We start from the raw sequence: 21,301 nt of genomic DNA, 5'->3' as shown, positions 1-21,301 counted from the left end.
CCAGATTCTGGAATGGACTTGGCTGGAACCGGATTCTGGAATGGGCTTGGCTTGACTAGAACCAGATTCTGGAACTAGCTTGGCTTGGCTTGACTGGAACCGGAGTCTGAAAGGGACTTGGCTTCACTGGAACAGGAGTCTGAAAAGGACTTGGCTTAGCAGGGAACTGGGACAGAACTAGCTCAAACATAGAGCAGGAGCAGAACCTGGCTCAAACACACACAGGAACAGAACTTGGCAGAAACAGAGCTCAAGAGCCAGGAAGCAAACATAGCAGGCAAAGGATTAAGCAGACTAAGGGAAGACAAATAAAAAAAGAAGCAATGTGCTTACCAGCACCCACAGCTGGATAGCAGTGAAGTAACCAGGTATGATGCTGGCTTCTACAGACTCAGAATAAACAGACAAGAACCACACACACAGGAAACAGAACAGGGAATACAGAAACAGAGCTTGGCTAAACAAAGAGGTTGGCTTAAGCACAGAGCTTAACTATAGCAAGAGTCAAAAGCAGGGCTAGACTAAAAGCAGGAGCCAATGGTAGAATCAAACAGATACAGACACCAAGAGCAGGGTGTGGCTCTACAGCCAGGCTTTCAGGAAAGAAGATTGAAAAGCAAACTCACAGAAACAAAGGAAAGCATTGAAACACAAGACTCAAAGAAACACAGCACAGACCTTCAGGAGTAAAACACTCAGGAACAAAGCCAAGCATGGATGTGATCTAAACAGGTAACAAGATTAAGAGACCTCTTGCAAAGGCAACATAGGAAAGCTCTTTGAGTCCTTATAAAGGAATAGGCTGATGATGTCACAAGTAGGAAATGAAGCAGACGCAGGGAAACCAAAGCGAGTCTTGGCTTCAGGGACACCAAAGCGAGGCTTGGCTAAAAGGAAGAACAACAACTGGAAATGAAGCAGAAGCAGGGAGACCAAAGTGAGGCTTGGCTTACAAGAAGAACAACAATAGGAAAAAAGGCAGACTGGAGAGGTCACAGAGAAACAGTAGGTCTGAACATAAGGGCACAGCCACAACCGTGACAATTAAGTCCCAGGTGTTTTGAGGCAGGGGATTACATAAAGAGGTTGAACAGGTTCAGTGAGAGGGGAGATCCCTGCGGGACCCTGTAGTTAGTAGTCCAGTAGTTGGAAAGTTGGAATTCACTGAACCATTTGAGCACAGTCCCTATTATTCCTATCTGATCCAGATATTTGAGTAGCAATATGTAGTCAACCACATCGAGTGCCACTGATATATCGAATTGAAGAAGAATTACTTGGTCGCCTGTTGTTTGACATATTTAGTTAGAACTAGCAGTAATGTTTCCGTACTATGTGACGATCTGAAGCCAAATTCTTTCTTCAGTGTAAAGTAGAAACGTTTTCCAGATAAAAAAGAGTTGTGTACTAATGTAGGTTTTCTAATGCTTTAGTAAAAAGGGGCATGCTTGCCACTGGACGGTAGTTTGCAGGCGATGTTACGTGTAGCCCAGATCCCTTCCATAGTGGAGCGAGAAAAATTTTGCCAATATCAGGAGAAAGAGAGCCAGTTTTTACCAGCTCATTGAGATCAAGTAACCAGTTTACTGCTTCCATAGGTGTTTTGGGCATTGATCCAAGGAGCAGTTGGCTCGGGAGCATTTCAACAGTTTTGCTCTTACATCTTCAGCTGTTAGCGGTTGAAAAGATTTCCAGTTTTGGTCAGTTTTGAGTCCTTGGGTTGTAAGATCTCTGGCGATTAAGGCTGAACTACGGGTTGGGCTATTTTTCTCTGTTGTAGCCGTAGATAGTTTGGACATAATTTGGAGGATCTTACTGGCGAAATGATCAGCGAAATCTTGGGCAGTGGGACATGTTTTCTGTGAATATTCATCCTTATTAGTGGAAGCTAGTGTTTTAACTAAGGAGAAAAGGTTTTTGTTGTCAAGATCATCTTGACCTATTAGGCTGCTATAGTATTGGCGTTTTGAATCAGCTACCTTCATTTTGTAGCGTTGGAAGTCTTTTCTTCTTCAGTATAGGCATTGTAGGGACCTTTTACAAAGGTGTGCTAGTATTTTTAGCGCTTGCTATTCCTATGGGCATCTCTAGCATTTTGCGCCTGCTTATTTTTAGCGTTCACTAAAAATGCTTCTTCTGTTCCCATATTCATGGAGGCAGGTTGATTATTTTTTATGTGTACATGTTGGACATTGTTATTTCAGATTGCATTGCCTGTAACAGGTTACACTGCTTGTGCCTTTAAGAAAGGCAGGAAGTGCCTTTGGACTACAAATATTAGTCTTCCTGCTGTGCTCTGTAATAGGTTTTTTACGATCACATATCCCAGTTCCCTATGCCTTGTGGGACTTTTCCTTTTGGCTGGCTTCTTGTCTGTGCATGATGGGATATAGCCTACACATTCTCTTTCCATTGAGTAATAGGAATCTGTCTGCAGCATGGGGTTCTAAGAAGTGTGTCTAACACTGTGCCTAGCTGTTTTAAGCCTTTCAAACGCCTTGTAACATCTTCACATTTTCACCATTTAAAGTATTGACAGCAGAAGCGTAGCTAGGTGGGGCGCAGGGGGAGCGGTCGCTCCCCTAAACAGCTGATTTGAAAAAATGGCGCCTATGCGCCTCGTGGCAATATTTTTTTCAGCTTCCTCCCTCCCTGAAACTGCGCTTTGCAAGGCTGGAAAATCTCCTCCTCTCTCTGCCGCCCTCCTTAGTCCTACCCCCTCTAGCACGAAGAGTGTGCGTCAGAGAGAGGACCAGCATGTAGCGGCAGTGCTTAACCTACGACGCAGCTCCAGACGCCCCGTCCCGCCTCCCCAATGGCAAAAATGACCTCCATCTACTTCTGCCTCCCTCCAGCTCCCCGCGGTCAGACGGTGCTTGCTAACCTACCTCAATCGCTGCTGAAGAGGCACCGGAGCGATTGAAAGGAGCTGCCTTGGTGCCTCGATCTTCCTTGTGATGTGAACTGCCCACGCGGAGCAGGAAATTGCATAAGAGGAGACAGAACACATCACACTGAAGATTGAGGCACCCAGGCAGCATCTTTCAATGCTGCAGTGCCCCTGCCAGCAGCGATTGAAGCAGCTTAGCAAGCACCATCGGACCACGGGGAGTAGGAGGGTCGGCGGGAGAGACTCTGGAACCGGGGGGGGGGGGGGGAGATAAAGGGAGAAAATGCAGGCAAAAGGGAGGAAGAACTAAGTGCTGCTCTGCTGGAAGGGGAGAGGGAGAGACAGACAGGAAGAGGTGCTGGAGGGAGAGGGAGAGGCAGAGGGATACATAAATGCTGGATCAGCTTGGAGGGTGAGGGCAAGGGAAAGACAGTAGACTGATTGGCTGACTGACTAGGTAAAGAAAGGGGGGAAAAGACCCTGGAGACCTAGGAGGGAGACATACTGAACTGTGGGGGAGGGGAGTGGGATGAAAGAGGGAGACATCCTGGCCCCAGGGTGGGGGAAGAAGGGAAGAGAGAGAGGAGAGTGACAGGGAAACAAGAGATGTGAGATATGGAGGGAAAGGGATAAGGACACAAAGGGGCACTACTGGATGGGGAGGGGGCTTAGTGACACAGAGGGGCAATACTGATCACAGCAGGGGATAGGGAAAAAAGAGAGGGAAATGCAGGCCAAGGCAAGACAAAGACCTAGATGGGAAACTGCTGAATTTAAGGGCTAGATCGGAACATTTCGAGGGCAGATGCTGAAACTAGAGGAAGGATAGTGACAGGGCTGCAGGTGGTAGAAAGGACGCATAAGGACACAGGAGGATGGTGAACATGGTGAGAGAAACAATATCAAATGGAAAGAAGACACTGCATAAAACAGAAGACACTGAGACCAAAGCGAATAGAATAACTAAATGTTCAGACAACAAAGGTAGAAAAAAGTATTTTATTCAGAATTTATTAATTGCAATATGTCAGCTTTTGGAAATGTGTATCTGTGATATTTTGCATTTGTTTCAATTCCAGTTCCTTGTGTCATATCTGTTGTGTTGTGTTTTTTTCATGTGTGATCAAGGTACAGTATTCTGCTAGCATGTAGTATTTGCAGTCCTTTTTGTTTTGTTTTTTTTACTAGGTAGTGTATTGGTGTATTAGTGCCTGGTATAATATTTACAGTGCTGCCGTTTCACGCATAAGGTTATAGCTCATCCTGTCCTTGGAGTTTGGCAAGGTTCTCAGTGTGTTTTTGCACAAGTTTGTGTATAGTGTTTTAGAGTGGAGAGATTGTGAGTTGGCCTTACTGAGGTGGCACCAAAACGTCACAAAGGGTTTTAGAGCCTAAATCATGAGACACTACCTCTTGAAGGATCTTTAAATAGTCTAATTGTTCCATAGGTGTGTTGGCTGAGGGCAAGTAGGATGTGTAAAAGAGAGGCAGACTGACTGCAGGCCTCTTTGGATGTGTAGGCATCATTTACAAAATCAGAATTTGAATACATTTGTATGATTTGTTGTCATCTCCGCTTCACTCTATTTTGGTGGTGGGGGGGGGGGGGGGGGATATGGAGTTTGTAATACATAATAGAAGGTGCAGAGTTTTGCTGAGATTATATTCGATTCTGTTGAGAATCCAGATTTCACTCCGGAGTCCCACACAAAAGAATTTGTTGAATGATGCTATCAGTTATAATGTTGGTTTTACCTGATAGCTGAAACTAGCTGGAAGGGGATGATTTCTTTATGCATAGAAGGCCCTGCTGTCTTTCTGGGACGAAGAAGCTACATTACATTGCTAATTTAAAACTGAGTAGGTTGAACTCCGAGTCCTATCCTTTCACCATCCTTACACCATCTGTGTAGGAATGTGTAACGGTGCAGCTTGTTCCAGTTTCCCAATAGTAGGTATATTGGTGCTCCAGAGCCCAGTGTACTATATATAGCACTGTCGTCTGATAGGTGGGTTAGGGCTGTTATGGTGTGGTAAGTATTGTGTTCTAAGGCAGTCCTGGAGTACCCCCTTGTCAGTCAGGTTTTCAGGATAGCCACAATAAATATGCATAACATTGATTTGCATATACTGCCTCCATTACATGCAAATGTTTTTCATGCAAATTCATTGTGGATAGCCTGAAAACCTAAATGGCAAGGGGGTACTCCAGGACCACCTATGGAAACACTTATCTAGGTCCCACTGTAATATTTATAGCACTGCCTTTTCATAGGTGGGTTAGGGCTGTTATGGTGTGGTAAGTTTTCAGTATAGGTTTTGGGTGTCTTTTTGCAGGGGTTTGTGTTATTTCACAAAGTGTCTAGCCCTATTTGAAAGTAGACTCTGGGGCAAGGGCCATCTTTGTTGGCCCTTGTCACCCAAAATAAAAATGTTCCAGACTAGTGTTCTTCACATCCTGTAGAGTCACCACACAAACAAAAGACCATCTTGATTTAAATAAGGTGTCTAGCAGTGGAAGGACTGGGTGTGCTATTTCTGAGGTGATGGTCTCGATTTGAATATTTTTATTTAAAGTTAAGATAGGTTGTCTGCTCTGACCAGTCCAGGGACCTCTTCTGCATCCTGCCTCCTGATGTAACTTACTGTTTCCTTGTAGTAAGGACGTAACAGAGGCAGCCTGTATTAATCATTGCCCACCACAGCCCTTGAGCAACAACACAAACACTTCTGTCTAGCTGACACCAACCGGCGCCTATTTTATAAAAGTCTGCTCCCCCTGAGATCAAAACCTGGCTACGCCTCTGATTGACAGCATTACTCATCAGCCGGTGCTGATATATTCTGAATTCCCTGGTTACAGGGTGAGCTGGTAGAAGACAGACAGACTCCCAGTTCTACAGGGCAGAGACTCTTGTGCATTACTATAAACTTTGTTTGATTTGCATTAAAGAAGTTTTGATTCAAGAGTTCTGAGTTTTCACAGTGATGTTCTATATTATGGTTTAGCTGACAGTCTAGCTAAAGTGTCTGAAACAGCACTTTTACAGGGATTGTACAGTGAAATTTGTGGAAATTACAAAGGCATAATAAACTTAGGAAAGGTGCAGAATATTACAGGCATCATCATAAGCATAGTTGAAAGCAGAAATTAATGGGATTGGTGCTGGTCATCTATGCAGATAGCATACAATTAGTGCAAACCTAAATAATTAATTAGCCGGCAGATGCACAGTTAGCAAAAGTAACAATTCCTGCATAAGCCTCATCATTGACATAGCAACCAGTAAAGTATCCATTCCTGTAGCAAACCATCTCACTGTTGCTATACACATACCCTCTCTCCAAAGCATACTCTTTGCTTGCAAAAGAAAAAAACTTACCATATGTAGACTTCCTAGCCTCTCAGCAAAACGTAACATTTTTTGCCACAAAGCCAAGGTTTGCACTTACAGTTTAAAAAAAGGTTATCTTTGCTGCTGAAGCCATGGCAAACTGTGAAGTAATTCAGTCAGACAAACCAGTAGCTAAGGAGGCTGAAGTAATGGAACAGCACACAGACACAGCACAACCCAGCAATAGCAGCAGTGCTTTTTTTTGTGCTGGTACGCGCCGGTACAGCGTACCGGCACCTTTTTTGTGAGGTCCGGCTCACCTGCCCGCTCCCTTCCATTTGTGCACTGTACTCCCCCCCCCCCCCCGCCCTCCCTCTGCTCCCCCCCCCCCCGCTTCTCCCTTCCATTCGTACACCCGTGCTCCCCCCACCCTCCCTCAGCTCCCCGACTTTCCTTGAAATCTTTAATTTACCCGAAGTCGCGGCGAACTGGCAGTAAAAACAGCTGGCAGGCTTGCCTCCTCGTCGCTTCCCTTCCCTCTCAGCCCACCTTTCTCTGATGTAATTTCCTTTCCGTGAGGGCGGGACGCGTTGAGAAGGAAGGGAAGCAACGAGGAGGCAAGCCTGCCTGCCTGCCAATTGTTTTTACTGCCGGTTTGCCGCGACTTCGGGTAAATTAAAGATTTTAAAAGGAAAGTCGGGGAGCTGAGGGTGGGTGGGGGGAAGCTGAGGGAGGGTGGGGGGCTGGGTTTGAATGAATTGCTGGACAGGGGAGAGAGGAGAATTGCTGGACATGGAGGGGAGGGCAGGGGAGAAAAGAGTATCACTGGACATGGATTTGAGGGAAGGCAGGGAAGAGAGAATTGCTGGACATGGATGGGAGGGGAGGGCAGGGGAGAGAGGAGAATCGCTGGACATGGATGTGAGGGGAGGGCAGGGGAGAGAGGAGAATCACTGGACATGGATGGGAGGGAGGGAGGGGAGAGGAGAAATCACTAGACATTGAGGGAAGGACAGGGGAGAGAGGAGAATTGCTAGATATGGATGGGGGAGAGGGCAGGGGAGAGAGGACAGTTGCTGGACATGAATGGATGGAGGGGAGGGCAGGGCAGAGAGGAGAGTTGCTGGACATGGATGAAGGGGAGGGCAGGGGAGAGAGGAGAGTTGCTGGGCATGGATGGAGGGGAGGAAAGAAAAAAGAAAATGCACATGGATAGAGGTAAGGGAAAGGAAAGAGAGGAGAAAAACTTCACATGGATGGATAAAATAGGCAAAAGCTGGATCCACGTTATACCTCCTCCAGTCAATTCCATGGGGGAGGACCCAGCTTTTACTTATGGATGTAGGGCAAGAAATGAAGAAGAAAGGAGGAAAGTAAAGAAATATATGGGAAGGAAGCCCTGGAAACAGAGTTAAGAGAACAGATAGAGAGCAGCAGAATCAGAGACTGGGACCGATTTGGATAGAAAAACAAAGTCACCAGACAACAAAGGTAGAAAAAATCATTTTATTTTCATTTTAGTGTCTGGAATATGTCCAATTTGAGAATTTGCATCTGCTGTCTTATTTTGCACTGGCTATACTGGAGCTGTAACAGCTTACAGAAATGATTTATAATGAAAAAAAATCACTTTATTTTTTTTCTCCTATACTAGTAACATATTTTCAATGATGTCTGTTTATATGCGCCATGGCTGGTATAAGGGGTGTGGATAATGTGGGTGTGGCTATAATAGGGTGGAGTCATGTGACCCCGCCCATAATGAGTACCAGCACCTTTTTTCTACAAAAAAAAAGCACTGAATAGCAGTGACGGGTTCAAAGCCCACAAGACTACATAAACCAACAGAGAAAGCCAAAGATATGTATGAAGCTGAATTAAAAGGATATGTTTCCCTTTTGAACAAACTCTGAGTCAAAGTACAACAAGGAATGCATGAAGTTTCAAAGGGGGGCCAGGCTAAGGGCTTAAATACTGACCTGCCACAAGCTACCTATCAGTGATATCAACCAAAATCACAAGAATATTGTGAATTTCTGAGCAGGCAAAAAACATCAGACAGTTTAGCCCAGTGGGAGAGATAGCAGGCCACAGACCTCACATGCCAGGCCAAAGTAATTGAAGGCACAGAAACACACATAACCCCTGCAGAGCAGAATTTGCCCAAACAGTCTGGCAGCACTAGAAGCACTGAAAGTTCTAGGTCCCTGAAATCACACAGGACAATCCATACTAGCAGATCTACTGCAAGCTCTCTTCCTCTTAAGTTGCAAATGGATTGACTTGCGGTCCAATCGAGAGTTCCTTATGGTGAGCAAGAAGTAGCTATAAAAATGGAGAAACTTACTAGAAGAAGAAAGAAAGCAGCTTCTGATGCTGCTGCTAATGCTGCCGCTGCTGTTGCCACTGCTGAAGCTAAGGTTGCCGCCTCTGAGCGCAAGAAGGCAGAGTTAGACATTGTCCTAAAGTTACTCTAGGGGAAAGAAGAAGCAGCTGTTCTTGAGGCCCAAGTAAACGTTCTTGAAGAAGGTATAAAGCAGGATGGTGGGGTGAGTCACCTCAGCCACATAATCGCAGAAGATTCTACCCAGCGAACAGCAGAATATGTGAAGGCTCATACTCTGGCTCTTTGTTTGATTTGCATTAAAGAAGTTTTGACAGTGGCGTACCAAGGGCGGGGCGGTGGGGGCGATCCGCAGCGGGTGTCAGCAGGTGGGGGGGGGGGGTGCTCCGCTGGCACTGCAGTCCCTACTTGCCTACCTCCAGCTCCGTCGACAGACAACCCTCTTCTCCTGCCACCCGGCCAGCACCCAGCCTTTAAAAAAGAAATTTGTGAAGCGCCTCGCGTCTGCTCTGCTGTAAATGAAGCAAATTGCCTCGTCATGTCGGTCCTTCCCTCACTGTGTCCCGCTCTCGTGGAAATAGGAAGTTACATCAGAGGGCGGAACACAGTGAGGGAAGGGCCGATGCGACGAGGCGATTTGCTTCATTTACAGCAGAGCAGACGCGAGGCGCTTCACAGGTTTTTTTTTAAAGGCTGGGTGCCTGCCGGATGGCAGGAGAAGAGGGTCATCTGTCAACAGAGCTGGTAGGCAGGTGGGGACTGGGTTGTGGAGGGGGGAGGCTTAGATGTGAGAAGGGGACTGGGTCTGGGGGGTTCAGATGGGAGAAAGGGGCTGGGACTGAGTGGGGGGCTCAGATGGGAGAAGATACGAAGGCGGTAGAATGAGAGGACAGGAAATGAGATTGAAGGGGGGCAGACTCAAGAAAAATGTCAGGAAGTATTTTTTCACGGAGAGAGTGGTGGATGCTTGGAATGCCCTGCTACAGGAGGTGGTGGAGATGAAAATGGTAACGGAATTCAAACATGCGTGGGATAAACATAAAGGAATCCTGTTCAGAATAAATGGATCCTCAGGAGCTTAGCCGAGATTGGATAACAGAGCCGATAGTGGGAGGCGGGGCTGGTGGTTGGGAGGCGGGGATAGTGCTGGCCAGACTTATACAGTCTGTGCCAGAGCCGATGGTGGGAGGCGGGGATAGTGCTGGGCAGACTTGTACGGTCTGTGCCCTGAAAAAGACAGGTACAAATCAAGGTAAGGTATACACAAAAAAGTGGCACATTTCTTGGGCAGACTGGATGGACAGTGCAGGTCTTTTTCTGCCGTCATCTACTATGTTACTATGTAAGGGGACAGACTGGGTCTGGGGGGGTGCTCAGATGGGAGAAGGGGACTGGGTCTGGGAGGGGGGTTCAGATGGGAGAAGGGGCCTGGAGCTGGAACTGGGATCTGAGAAAGGGGCAGGAGGGAGAATGGGGCCATGCCAGGGGCAGGTGGGAGAATGGGTCTGGGGCTGAAAAGGGGGGCCCTAATGCAAGGCATGTGGATGAAGGGGACTGGAACTGGTGGCTGAAAAGGAGGGTAGGTGGGATAAGGGGGCTAGTACTGGAACAGAGCTGAAAAGGGGACAGGGAGAAGTGGCTGGGGCTGAAACTCAGGACTGGTGGGAGAAAAGGACTGGGGTTGAAACTGGGGGCTGAAAGGGGGACAGGGAGAAGTGGCTGGGGGCTGAAGCTCGGGACTGGTGGGAGAAAAGGGCTGGGGCTGAAACTGAGGACTGGTGGGATAGTGGGGCTGAAACTGGGGGTTGAAAAGGGGGGCAGGTGGAAGATGTGGGATAATGGGGCTAGAACTGGGAGCTGAAAAGAGGGGGCAGGGAGAGAGAGAGAGAGAGAACGGATAGATCCTGGATGGAAGGGGGAGTGAGAGGGAGGGCAGACCCTGGATGGATGGGAGAGGGTGGGCAAATGGTGGATTGAAGGGGCAGAGAGAAAGGGCAGACTGGATGGAAGGGATAGAAAGGGCAGACAGTGGATGGAAGGGGGAGAGAGAGATGTCAGATGGTGGATGGAAGGGGCAGAGATAGAGGGCAGATTTGGGTGGAAAGGAGAGAGAGGGCAGACAGTGGATTGAATGGGCAGGGAGGGAGGGCAGATGCTAGATGGAAGGAAGACAGTGAAAAGAAGAAACCAGAGACAACAAACTGTAAATAAAATATATATTTTTATTTTTTTGCTTTAGGATAAAGTAGTATTGTAGATGTGTTAATAAATGTTTATAAATAGAACACGTAAATAAGGTAATCTTTTTATTGGACTAATTTTAATACATTTTGACTAACTTTCAGAGAACAAAACCCCCTTCCTCAGGTCAGGATAGGATACTGTAACAGCACTATACTGTATTGACCTGAGGAAGGATGTTTTGGCCTCTGAAAACTAAATGTATTAGTCCAATAAAATGGTATTATTTTATTTTCTATATTTGTTAATTTGTAAAGTGGTGATTGGTATTTGTTGTTTTCAAATTTACATCTGCTGTCTTTATATTTTGCACAGTACTAGGGGCCATTTTCTGTTTCTATGGTGTTGCATTGTATGCAGAGTCTGGCATCTTGGGGGTTCAGTTTAATTTTTGTCTAAATAGAAAGTTTATTATTACTTATTCTATAGTGGATTAGGGTGTATCTGTGTTTGTGAAAAAGACATGGCTTTCAGTTGGCATTGACTGTGCAGGATCGACAATCTGTACTATTCTGTCTGGTTTCGTTTTACAATAGGTGAATTGATGTTCTAGTGCTCACTGTAGTGTTTAAGATGTTTTCCTTTTCCTTGTGTGATTTGTAGAAATGACTGCTTATGGTATGGTAGAATTGCTCTATAGGTCCTGAGTGTTTTGTATTCTCGGTACGCCTAGTACTGGATTTTGGAGGGTGGGTGTTAAAAAATGGTGAGCCCCGGGCGTCAACTACCCTAGGTATGCCACTGAGTTTTTATTCAAAAGTTCTGAGTCTTCAGAGTGATGTTCTATACTATGGTTCAGCTGACAGTCTAGCTAAAGTGTATGAAACAGCACTTCTACAAGGACTGTACAATGTTAGCTCGTTTTTGTAAAAGGACCCCTGTTTTACTTTTGCTTAGGAGTACCAGAAGGGTCTAATGAATAAGAAACAGGCCATTAGAGGCCTGTTTTTCTTTTGTCTTTTTTTTTCTTTTGCCTCAGTGAATGTGGAACTCTTAGTTCTATTTTTCTTATGAATTTTAAAGTTGCATTTCCCAGCATGCACTGAAACACAAGCAGGTCTGATCTTGCTTCTCTCTTCTCCAGTGACTCAGAGATGTATGATGATCTTGATGTTGTTCTTTCATTGTTTTTTTAATACAGGCATTCTGAAGCTGTAACAGCACCATGGCATATTCATCCTCCTCTAAACCTTATCATGAAGACAATCTTTTGCGAGTTCTGGAGGACCTTTGGGGGTATGATTTAAAAAGGTTTAAATATTGTCTACTTGAAGATGGGCAAAGGGAGGATGTCATCCTTCCCAGAATAGAGGTTAGGGATGCCTCTCCAAATGAATTATCAGTCCTCTTAAAAGACTATTTCCCCGACAGTTACTTGGAGAAAGCAAGGGAGATCCTCTGCAGAATCAATATGAACAAGCAGGCCTCAAACCTGATAGGTAGGTATCACTGTAGTAGAGCAGATGCATTGAAAAACAATGTTGTTTTCATGGAAAATGAATCTATGGACTACCAGCATGATTAGGGATACAAGAAATATATTTCAAAATGGCTTGCGGATTTGTAGTGCTTAAATTGCCAGGCTCTGCAGATTATTCAAAATTGCCCACATTGAGGGTAGTGGTGAGAATAGGGGTGAGTGGTTGGATAAAAGATGCAATGGGAAGCTGATATTGTTTTAAATATGGAAATGTATGTGCTTATCTACCCAAAGTAGGAGACAACAATAGAGGTAGACTAGATAGGTCAATTGATCTTTATCTGCTGTCATCTACATAAGTATATAAGTATTGCCATACTGGGAAAGACCAAAGGTCCATCAAGCCCAGCATCCTGTTTCCAACAGTGGCCAATCCAGGTCACAAATACCTGTCAAGATCCCCAAAATATACAAAACATTTTATACTGCTTATCCTAGAAATAGTGGATTTTCCCCAAGTCCATTTAGTAACGGTCTATGGACTTTTCCTTTAGGAAGCCGTCCAAGCCTTTCTTAAACTCTGCTAAGCTAACCGCCTTTACCACATTCTCTGGCAACGAATTCCAGAGTTTAATTACAAGTTGAGTGAAGAAAACGTTTCTCAGATTCGTTTTAAAGAGACGCTTCACATCTACCCGTTCAACTCCACTCATTATTTTATAGACTTCTATCATATCTCCCCTCAGCCGCCTTTTCTCCAAGCTGAAGAGCCCTAGCTGTTTTAGCCTTTCTTCATAGGGAAGTCGTCTGATCCCCTTTATCATTTTCGTCGCCCTTCTCTGCACCTTTTCTAATTCCACTATATCTTTTTTGAGAGGCGGCGACCAGAATTGAACACAATATTTGAGGTGAGGTCACACCATAGAGCGATACAAAGGCATTATAACATCCTCATTTTTGTTTTCCATTCCTTTCCTAATAATACATAACATTCTATTTGCTTTCTTACCCGCAGCATCACACTGAGCAGAAGGTTTCAACGTATCATCAACGACGACACCTAGATCCCTTTCTTGGTCCGTGACTCCTAACGTGGAACCTTGCATGATGTAGCTATAATTCGGGTTCCTCTTTCCCACATGCATCACTTTGCATTTGCTCACATTAAACGTCATCTGCCATTTAGACGCCCAGTGTCCTAGTCTCGTAAGGTCCTCTTGCAATTTTTCACAATCCTCCGGCGATTTAACGACTTTGAATAACTTTGTGTCATCAGCAAATTTAATTACCTCACTAGTTACTCCCATATCTAGCTCATTTACAAAAATGTTAAAAAGCAGTGGTCCTAGCACAGACCCCTGGGGAACCCCACTAACTAACCTTCTCCATTTAACCCTACTCTCTGTTTTCTATCTTTTAACCAGTTTGTAATCTACAATAGAACACTACCTCCTTTCCCATGACTCTCCAATTTCCTGTGGAGTCTTTCATGAGGTACTTTGTCAAATGCCTTCTGAAAATCCAGATACACACTATCAACCAACTCACCTATATCCACATGTTTGTTCACCACCTCAAAGAAATGTAGTAGATTGGTGAGGAAAGATTTCCCTTCACTAAATCCATGTTGACTTTGTCTCATTAATCCATGCTTTTGAATATGCTCTGTAATGTTGTTCTTAATAATAGTCTCTACCGTTTTGCCTGGCACCGAAATCAGACTCACCGGTCTATAATTTCCTGGATCTCCTCTAGAACTTTTTTTAAAAATCGGCGTTACATTGACCACCCTCCAATCTTCCGGTACCACGCTCGATTTTAAGGATAAATTACATATTACTAACAATAGCTCCGCAAGCTCATTTTTCAGTTCTACCAGTACTCTGGGATGAATACCATCCGGTCCAGGAGATTTTCTGCTCTTCAGTTTGTAGAACTGCCCCATTACATCCTCTAGGTTTACAGAGAATTCATTAAGTTTCTCCGACTCATCAGCTTTGAATACCATTTCCGGCACTGGTATCCCACCCAAATCTTCCTCGTTGAAGACCGAAGCAAAGAATTAATTTAATCTCTCCTCTACAGCTTTGTCTTCCCTGATCGCCCCTTTTATTCTTCGGTCATCTAGCGGTCCAACCGATTCTTTTGCCGGCTTCCTGCTTTTAATATACCTAAAAAAAATTTTACTATGTGTATTTGTCTCCAACGCAATCTTTTTTCAAAATCCCTCTTAGCCTTCCTTATCAGCGCTTTGCATTTGACTTGACATTCCTTATGCTGTTTCATATTATTTTCAGTCGGTTCCTTCTTCCATTTTCTGAAGGATTTTCTTTTAGCTCTAATAGCTTCCTTCACCTCACTTTTTAACCATGCCAGCTGTCATTTGGTCTTCCATGTTCCTTTTTTAATACGTGGAATACATTTCACTCTCTCAGTTTTTTTTTCACTGTTCTTCTCATTTTATCATAGTCTCCTTTTTTAAAGTTAAACGCTAACGTATTTGATTTCCTATGTGTACTTACTTCAAAGCTAATATCAAATCTGATCATATTATGATCACTGTTATCAAGCGGCCCCCAGCACCATTACCTCCCGCACCAGATCATGCGCTCCACTAAGGACTAGGTCTAGAATTTTTCCTTCTCTCGTCGGCTCCTGTACCAGCTGCTCCATAAAGCTGTCCTTGATTTCATCAAGGAATTTTACCTCCCTAGCGGGCCCCGATATTACACTTACCCAGTTAATATCGGGGTAATTGAAATCACCCATTATTATTGTGTTGCCCAATTTGTTTGTGTTCCTAATTTTATTTAACATTTCTGCATCCATCTGTTCATCCTGGCCAGGTGAACGGTAGTACACTCCTATCCCCATCCTTTTCCCCTTTACACATGGAATTTCAATCCACAGTGATTCCAAAAAGTGTTTTGTTTCCTGCAGAATTTTTAATCTATTTGATTCAAGGCTCTCGTTAATATACAGTGCTACTCCTCCACCAATTTGATCCACCTTATCACTACGATATAAGTTGTACCCCGGTATGACAGTGTCCCACTGGTTATCCTCCTTCCACCAGGTCTCAGAGATTTATTTATTTATTGCACTTGTATCCCACATTTCCCCACCTATTTGCAGGCTCAATGTAGCTTACAAAGACCTGTTATGGCATCGCCATTTCAGGGTAATAGATACAGTTGATGTTACAAAGATTAAGATAACAAAAAAATAGCTAAGCAGACAGTTGTAGAGGGAAGAATTACAGAGTCAGGGTGGGTTAGTGAAGTGTTATAATTAGGCTATGGATTCTCATGATAGGCCGTGTTGAAGAGAGAGGTTTTCAAAGATTTGCGGAAGTTAGTTATTTCGTTAATTGTTTTCAGGCTGGTTGGTAGTGCATTCCACAGTTGCGTGCTCATGTAGGAAAAGCTGGTCGCTTGAGTTAGTTTGTATTTTAATCCTTTACAGCTGGGGAAGTGTAGATTGAGAAATATGCGGGCAGATCTTTTAGCATTTCTGGGAGGTAAGTCCACGAGGTCTAGCATGTAAGCCGGGGCATCTCCGTAAATGATTTTATGAACAATCGTGCAGATCTTGAACGCGGTACATATTTTCAGTGGGAGCCAGTGTAGTTTCTCTCTTAGGGGTTTTGCACTTTCATATTTTGTTTTTCTAAATACGAGTCTGGCTGCGGTATTCTGGGTTGTTTGAAGTTTTTTGATAGTCTGTTCTTTGCAGCCAACGTAAAGTGTGTTGCAATAATCCAGGTGACTTAGTACCATTGATTGCACCAGGTTGCGAAAAATGGATCTTGGGAAGAAAGGTTTTACTCTTTTTGAGTTTCCATATGGAGTGGAACATCTTCTTGGTTGTGTTCTTCACGTGGTTTTCGAGTGTGAGATTTCAATCAATGGTAACCAAGAATTTTCAAAGTGTTTGAGACTGGGAGGGAAAGGTTAGGTGTGGTTATGGTGGTGAACTTGTACTATGTTGTGAGTTGAGTACAAGACATTGTGTTTTTTCTGCTTTAAGTTTTAGCTGAAATGCATCCGCCCAGGTGTGCATAATTTGGAAGCTTTGGTTGATATCATGGGTGATTTCTTTTAGATCATTTTTGAACGGGATGTAAATCATGACGTCGTCTGCATATATGTATGGGTTGAGGTTTTGATTGGCTAGTAGCTTGGCTAGTGGTATCATCATTAGGTTGAAGAGGGTTGGTGAGAGGGGGGATGTTGGAATGTATTGTATTTTACATGCATTGCCTGTCAGAAATGTTTTTCTCTGTGATTACTCTGTGACCTCTGATGTGAATTACTTAGAGAGGTCACACCCATGCAACTTCCTGTGGGGGTGATTAGGCACAGCACATGGAGCTCTAATGGTCTCTCCTAACCTGAGGATCTGTGGTGTGAGCATCCATTACCATCTAAGCACATGGAAAGAGCTGATAAACCAAATGTATAGTATTATGTATATATAAGCCTGTCTGAATATAATCTAACTACAAACTGTGAGTAAACAGATGTTTTGTTACTTCAACTTTAAAGTGACTCAGCAGTGAATTATTCTGGGGTGTATGTGAGAGAGATGAAGAAAAGAAATTAACATTTCTAAAGCTGAAGCTGTGTGTATAAAATCTGCTAATTATTTACTACAAATAATCCAACAAAAGGGTTATGGGCCCAGCCCAGGAATTGAAAAAGGAAGAAGAGAAATATTACCAGGCAGTGAAAAAGCCAAATTTTTCTCTTAAGTTTTAAAAGAAAGATTCAGTCTGTCTCTCTCTCCCCCCCCACACACCAAACAGGCTAAGCAATGGCTGAGGGAGGAAATTCACCATTTTTCTACTCTCTCAAGGTGCCTAAATTAACTGAATTTAATTATCAGCAGTGGGAACTAAGATTCAAATGTCTCCTTCAAGCAAAGAAATTAAGTATGTGTTTAGACCAAAACAGAACAGCTGAAAATATGGCTGAATGGGACAATGCAAACTATTATGTGAAGTGCATGTTTTTTGAAGCTCTCTCAGAGAAACAAGCCATATTGCTGGAAGCAAAAGATACAGCAAACGAAATTTTAGATAAGCTAAGAACTATGTATGCAACTACATATGCAAAACAGCAACCAATTTGGTTGGCAGAGTTAAATGAGACCAAATTAAGGGATAAAGGTAAATGTAATGATCACATTATGCATCTTATGTCTTCATTTCAAAAGTTAGAACTTTCTGGAATTCCCATGTGTGATGCATTGAAAAGAGCATTTCTTTTTACCTCACTATCAAAGAAGTTTGATGTTTTTAGGTCTGTAAATGAAGCCATTGAAGGGCAATCTTTTGAACAGGCAGCATCAAAACTCAGGCAGGAATGCATAATTAATGATTCTGAGGAGATGTGTTTTCAAAGACAGTCAGAGAGAAATGAAACAAATTTCTTGGCAAAGAATAGAGGAAGGCGGAGCTATGGGAAAACTCCACCCAAGGGCAAGCTGATTTGCTACTCATGTGGAAAGGAGGGACATGTATCTAAATGGTGTAAGGAAACACAAAACACTCCCTCTAGCTCACCTAAGCCAATGGAACAAAAGAATTTTCCAAGCAGAAAATGTATGAAAGACAATGATAAACATAATAGCTTTCTAATGGCAGAAAAATCTTTGACTATGGTAAATAATAATTCAAATGAAAGTACTTGGATTTTGGATTCGGGGAGCACATGCCATTTAACCAATTGTAAGGATTTCTTTCAGGAAATGAGTCCAGAAGAAGGTGTTCTTCATACTGCAAACGCAGGGACTACTCAGATCCAAGCAAAAGGCATTGGATTCTTAAAATGCAAAGTGTCTAATGAAGTTAAAGAAATTCCTGTAAGTGATGTCTTGTATATTCCCCAAGCAGTTTGCAATATGCTTAGTGTATCTACATTAGATAAGAAGGGATTTGTGATTCATTTTGAAAACAGTAAGTGCACAATCTCTAAAAATGATGAAGTGTATGCTGAAGCTTTTATGCATAATGATGTTTATAAACTGAGCATTTCAGGTGAAGCCTCACATATGGCGCAAGTAAGGAAGAATGATGGTAAATGTAGTCTGGAAATCTGGCACCGCCGCCTGGGACATCGTGATTTTAAGGTGATCCAGGATCTTTACAGTAAGCAACTTGCTACAGGCATTGAAATAAGTGCAGATACTGGTAAAATGGAGAAATGCATAGACTGTGTTACTCAAAAAGGTGTGAGACCCTCATTTCCTGCATACACAGGAAATAGGAGTAATAAAGTACTGGACTTAATACACAGTGACTTATGTGGACCGTTTAATATCCCATCATTGGGAAATAACAGATTTGTGCTAATATTCTTGGATGATTTCTCTAGATACTGTGTGGCCTATTTGCTGAAAGAAAAAAGTCAAGTCACAGACATGCTGAAGAAATACGTAGCCATGGTGAGCAATAAATTTGAAAGAAAATCAAAGGTTCTTCAGACCGACAATGGTGGTGAGTTCACTTCACAAAGCATGCGCACATTTCTACAACAAGAAGGCATTCAGCATATCACAACAGTAGCTTATACACCAGAGCAAAATTCTGTTGCAGAGAGAAAATTTAGGTCAATTGTGGAAATGACCAGATGTATGCTGTCAGATAGCAATCTCCCTAAAAGACTATGGGGGGAAGCCATTCTCACAGCAGTGTACCTACAAAACAGAATGCCAACTAAAGGCGCTGAGCGCACACCACATGAGACATGGCATGGTAGGAAGCCAAACCTGTCACACACAAGAACATTTGGAACTACAGCATATGCTCATGTACCAAAGCAAAGAAGGCATAAGCTGGATTCCACAACAGAAAGGGGCATTTTAGTTGGCTATGCTCCAGGACACAAAGGATATAGAATTTTGAATCTGAAAACTGGCATTGTTGGCATAAGACATGTTACATATTTTGATGAAAACAAAAGGGTTGATAAAGGCTGGATTATCCCAGATGAGCCTTATCATCCAGAATATGAAACTAGAACCATAATAGACATGCCAGTGTATATAAATGCCATACCAAGGCAGATGTCTGAAAGCAACTCATCTGTATCTAACGAGGAACAGGCAGAGGAAGCAGACACAGAAAGGATCATTGAAGAAGACAGTACAGTTGGAGAAGGGGAATCAATTGGAGAAGGACTCTCAGATTTAGAGGATGCGGAAAGGTCGGACCAACCTGTTGTCAGACGCTCATCCAGGGAAAACAAAGGTGTTCCACCCCCAAGACTGTCTTACCTAACAAAGTCAGCAGAAGCTCAAGAGCCCTTAACATGGGATGAGATTGAGAAAATGCCAGCAGAAGAAGCTGCTGAATGGCGTAAAGCTGCACAAGAAGAAATTGATTCATTGCATAAAAATAATACTTGGATTCTTACAAAATTACCTCCTGGCAAGAAAGCTATAGGATGCAAATGGGTATTCAAGTTAAAAAGGAATGCACAAGGAAAAGTGGAAAGGTATAAAGCCAGATTAGTCGCAAAGGGATATCTTCAAAAATATGGAGAAGATTTTGATGAAGTGTTTGCACCTGTAGTGAAACACACGACAATTAGAACACTTCTGAGCATTGCAGTCTCAAAAGGCATGCAAGTCAACCACATTGATGTGAAAACAGCATTTCTTCATGGAGATATAACTGAAGACTTGTACATGGAACAGCCAACAGGTTTCATAAATACAAAACAAAGACAGCTAGTGTGTAAATTAAACAAAGGTCTTTATGGATTAAAGCAAAGTGCAAAATGTTGGAATGACAAATTGCATGAAATATTGACAAATTTAGGATTTAAGCAAGGTGAAGCAGATAAATGCTTGTACACTAGGTGCAGAAATGGACAATATGCATACATTTTAGCTTTTGTTGATGATCTGCTCATTGCAAGCGAAAGTGAGCAAGAGTACAAGGACATTGTAAAATATTTAAACCAGAATGTTGAAATAAAAGAACTTGGTAATGTGTCATACTATCTTGGTATAGAAATTGAGAAACAAAATGATGGTTCTTATCTTCTAAGCCAGAAGCAGAAAATAAATGAGCTTATTGAAAGTTTAGGTATGCAAGATGCCCAAGTTGTAAGCACTCCCATGATCACTGATTTTCTGAAGGATGAAACAGTAAGAGAACCTTTACCAGATAACATCCAATATAGATCAGCCATAGGTAAGCTTTTATATCTGACTACCACATACAGGGCTGATATAGCAAATGCAGTAGGAATTTTGAGCAGAAGGGTCAGCTCACCTACCAAATCAGATTGGATTGCAGTTAAAAGGATGGTAAGGTATTTAAAAGGTACCATTGATTGTAAATTAAAGATTTCAGCCAATAGTAATCCAAAACTAATATGTTACTGTGATTCAGATTGGGCAGGGGATCATTCTGATTATAAATCCACAAGTGGATATGTGTTTATGTATGGAAATGTACAAATTTCTTGGGCCAGTCATAAACAAAGTATTGTGAGTCTGTCTTCTACAGAAGCTGAATATGTGGCTGTATCAGAAGCATGCAGAGAACTGATGTGGATTGAAAAACTTTTGCTGGATTTTGGAATAGCTGAACAGAGACCAATCCAGATAATGGAAGATAATCAGAGCTGCATCCGACTGTCACAGAATGACAAGGTTCAGTCACGCACCAAGCACATCGCAACGAAATACCACAACGTGCGAGAGTTGGCGAAAGAAGGGGTCATCAGTCTACACTATTGTCACACCAGTGAGATGACAGCTGACATCATGACCAAACCGTTACCCAGAGAACGTTTTGAGAATCTGCGTATAAAGCTTGGACTTTGTATGAATTAATAATTGCATGACAGTTATGCATGAGAAGGGGTTTGTTGGAATGTATTGTATTTTACATGCATTGCCTGTCAGAAATGTTTTTCTCTGTGATTACTCTGTGACCTCTGATGTGAATTACTTAGAGAGGTCACACCCATGCAACTTCCTGTGGGGGTGATTAGGCACAGCACATGGAGCTCTAATGGTCTCTCCTAACCTGAGGATCTGTGGTGTGAGCATCC

At 43.1% G+C, this 21,301-nt stretch overlaps 1 protein-coding gene across 3 annotated transcripts in view; it reads left to right on the top strand.

Annotated features, from left to right (window-relative positions):
- LOC115466823 (NACHT, LRR and PYD domains-containing protein 3-like) overlaps nt 1–21,301 on the top strand; it is a 124,423-nt gene that overhangs the window by 25,859 nt on the left and 77,263 nt on the right. For 2 of the 3 annotated variants that reach the window (XM_030198366.1, XM_030198368.1), the window contains exon 2: nt 11,952–12,249. In XM_030198366.1, coding sequence (XP_030054226.1) covers nt 11,976–12,249 — 274 coding nt within the window. In that variant the 5' untranslated portion in view covers nt 11,952–11,975. Of the gene's footprint in view, nt 1–11,951; nt 12,250–21,301 lie in introns of those variants that run through there. The other variant, XM_030198367.1, reaches the window with a different exon arrangement.

Source organism: Microcaecilia unicolor, chromosome 3 (assembly GCF_901765095.1).
Source record: "Microcaecilia unicolor chromosome 3, aMicUni1.1, whole genome shotgun sequence".
Taxonomy (NCBI): Eukaryota; Metazoa; Chordata; class Amphibia; order Gymnophiona; family Siphonopidae; genus Microcaecilia; species Microcaecilia unicolor.
The sequence above is the reverse complement of the archived record's forward strand: the minus strand, read 5'-3'. Positions and strand labels throughout refer to the sequence as shown.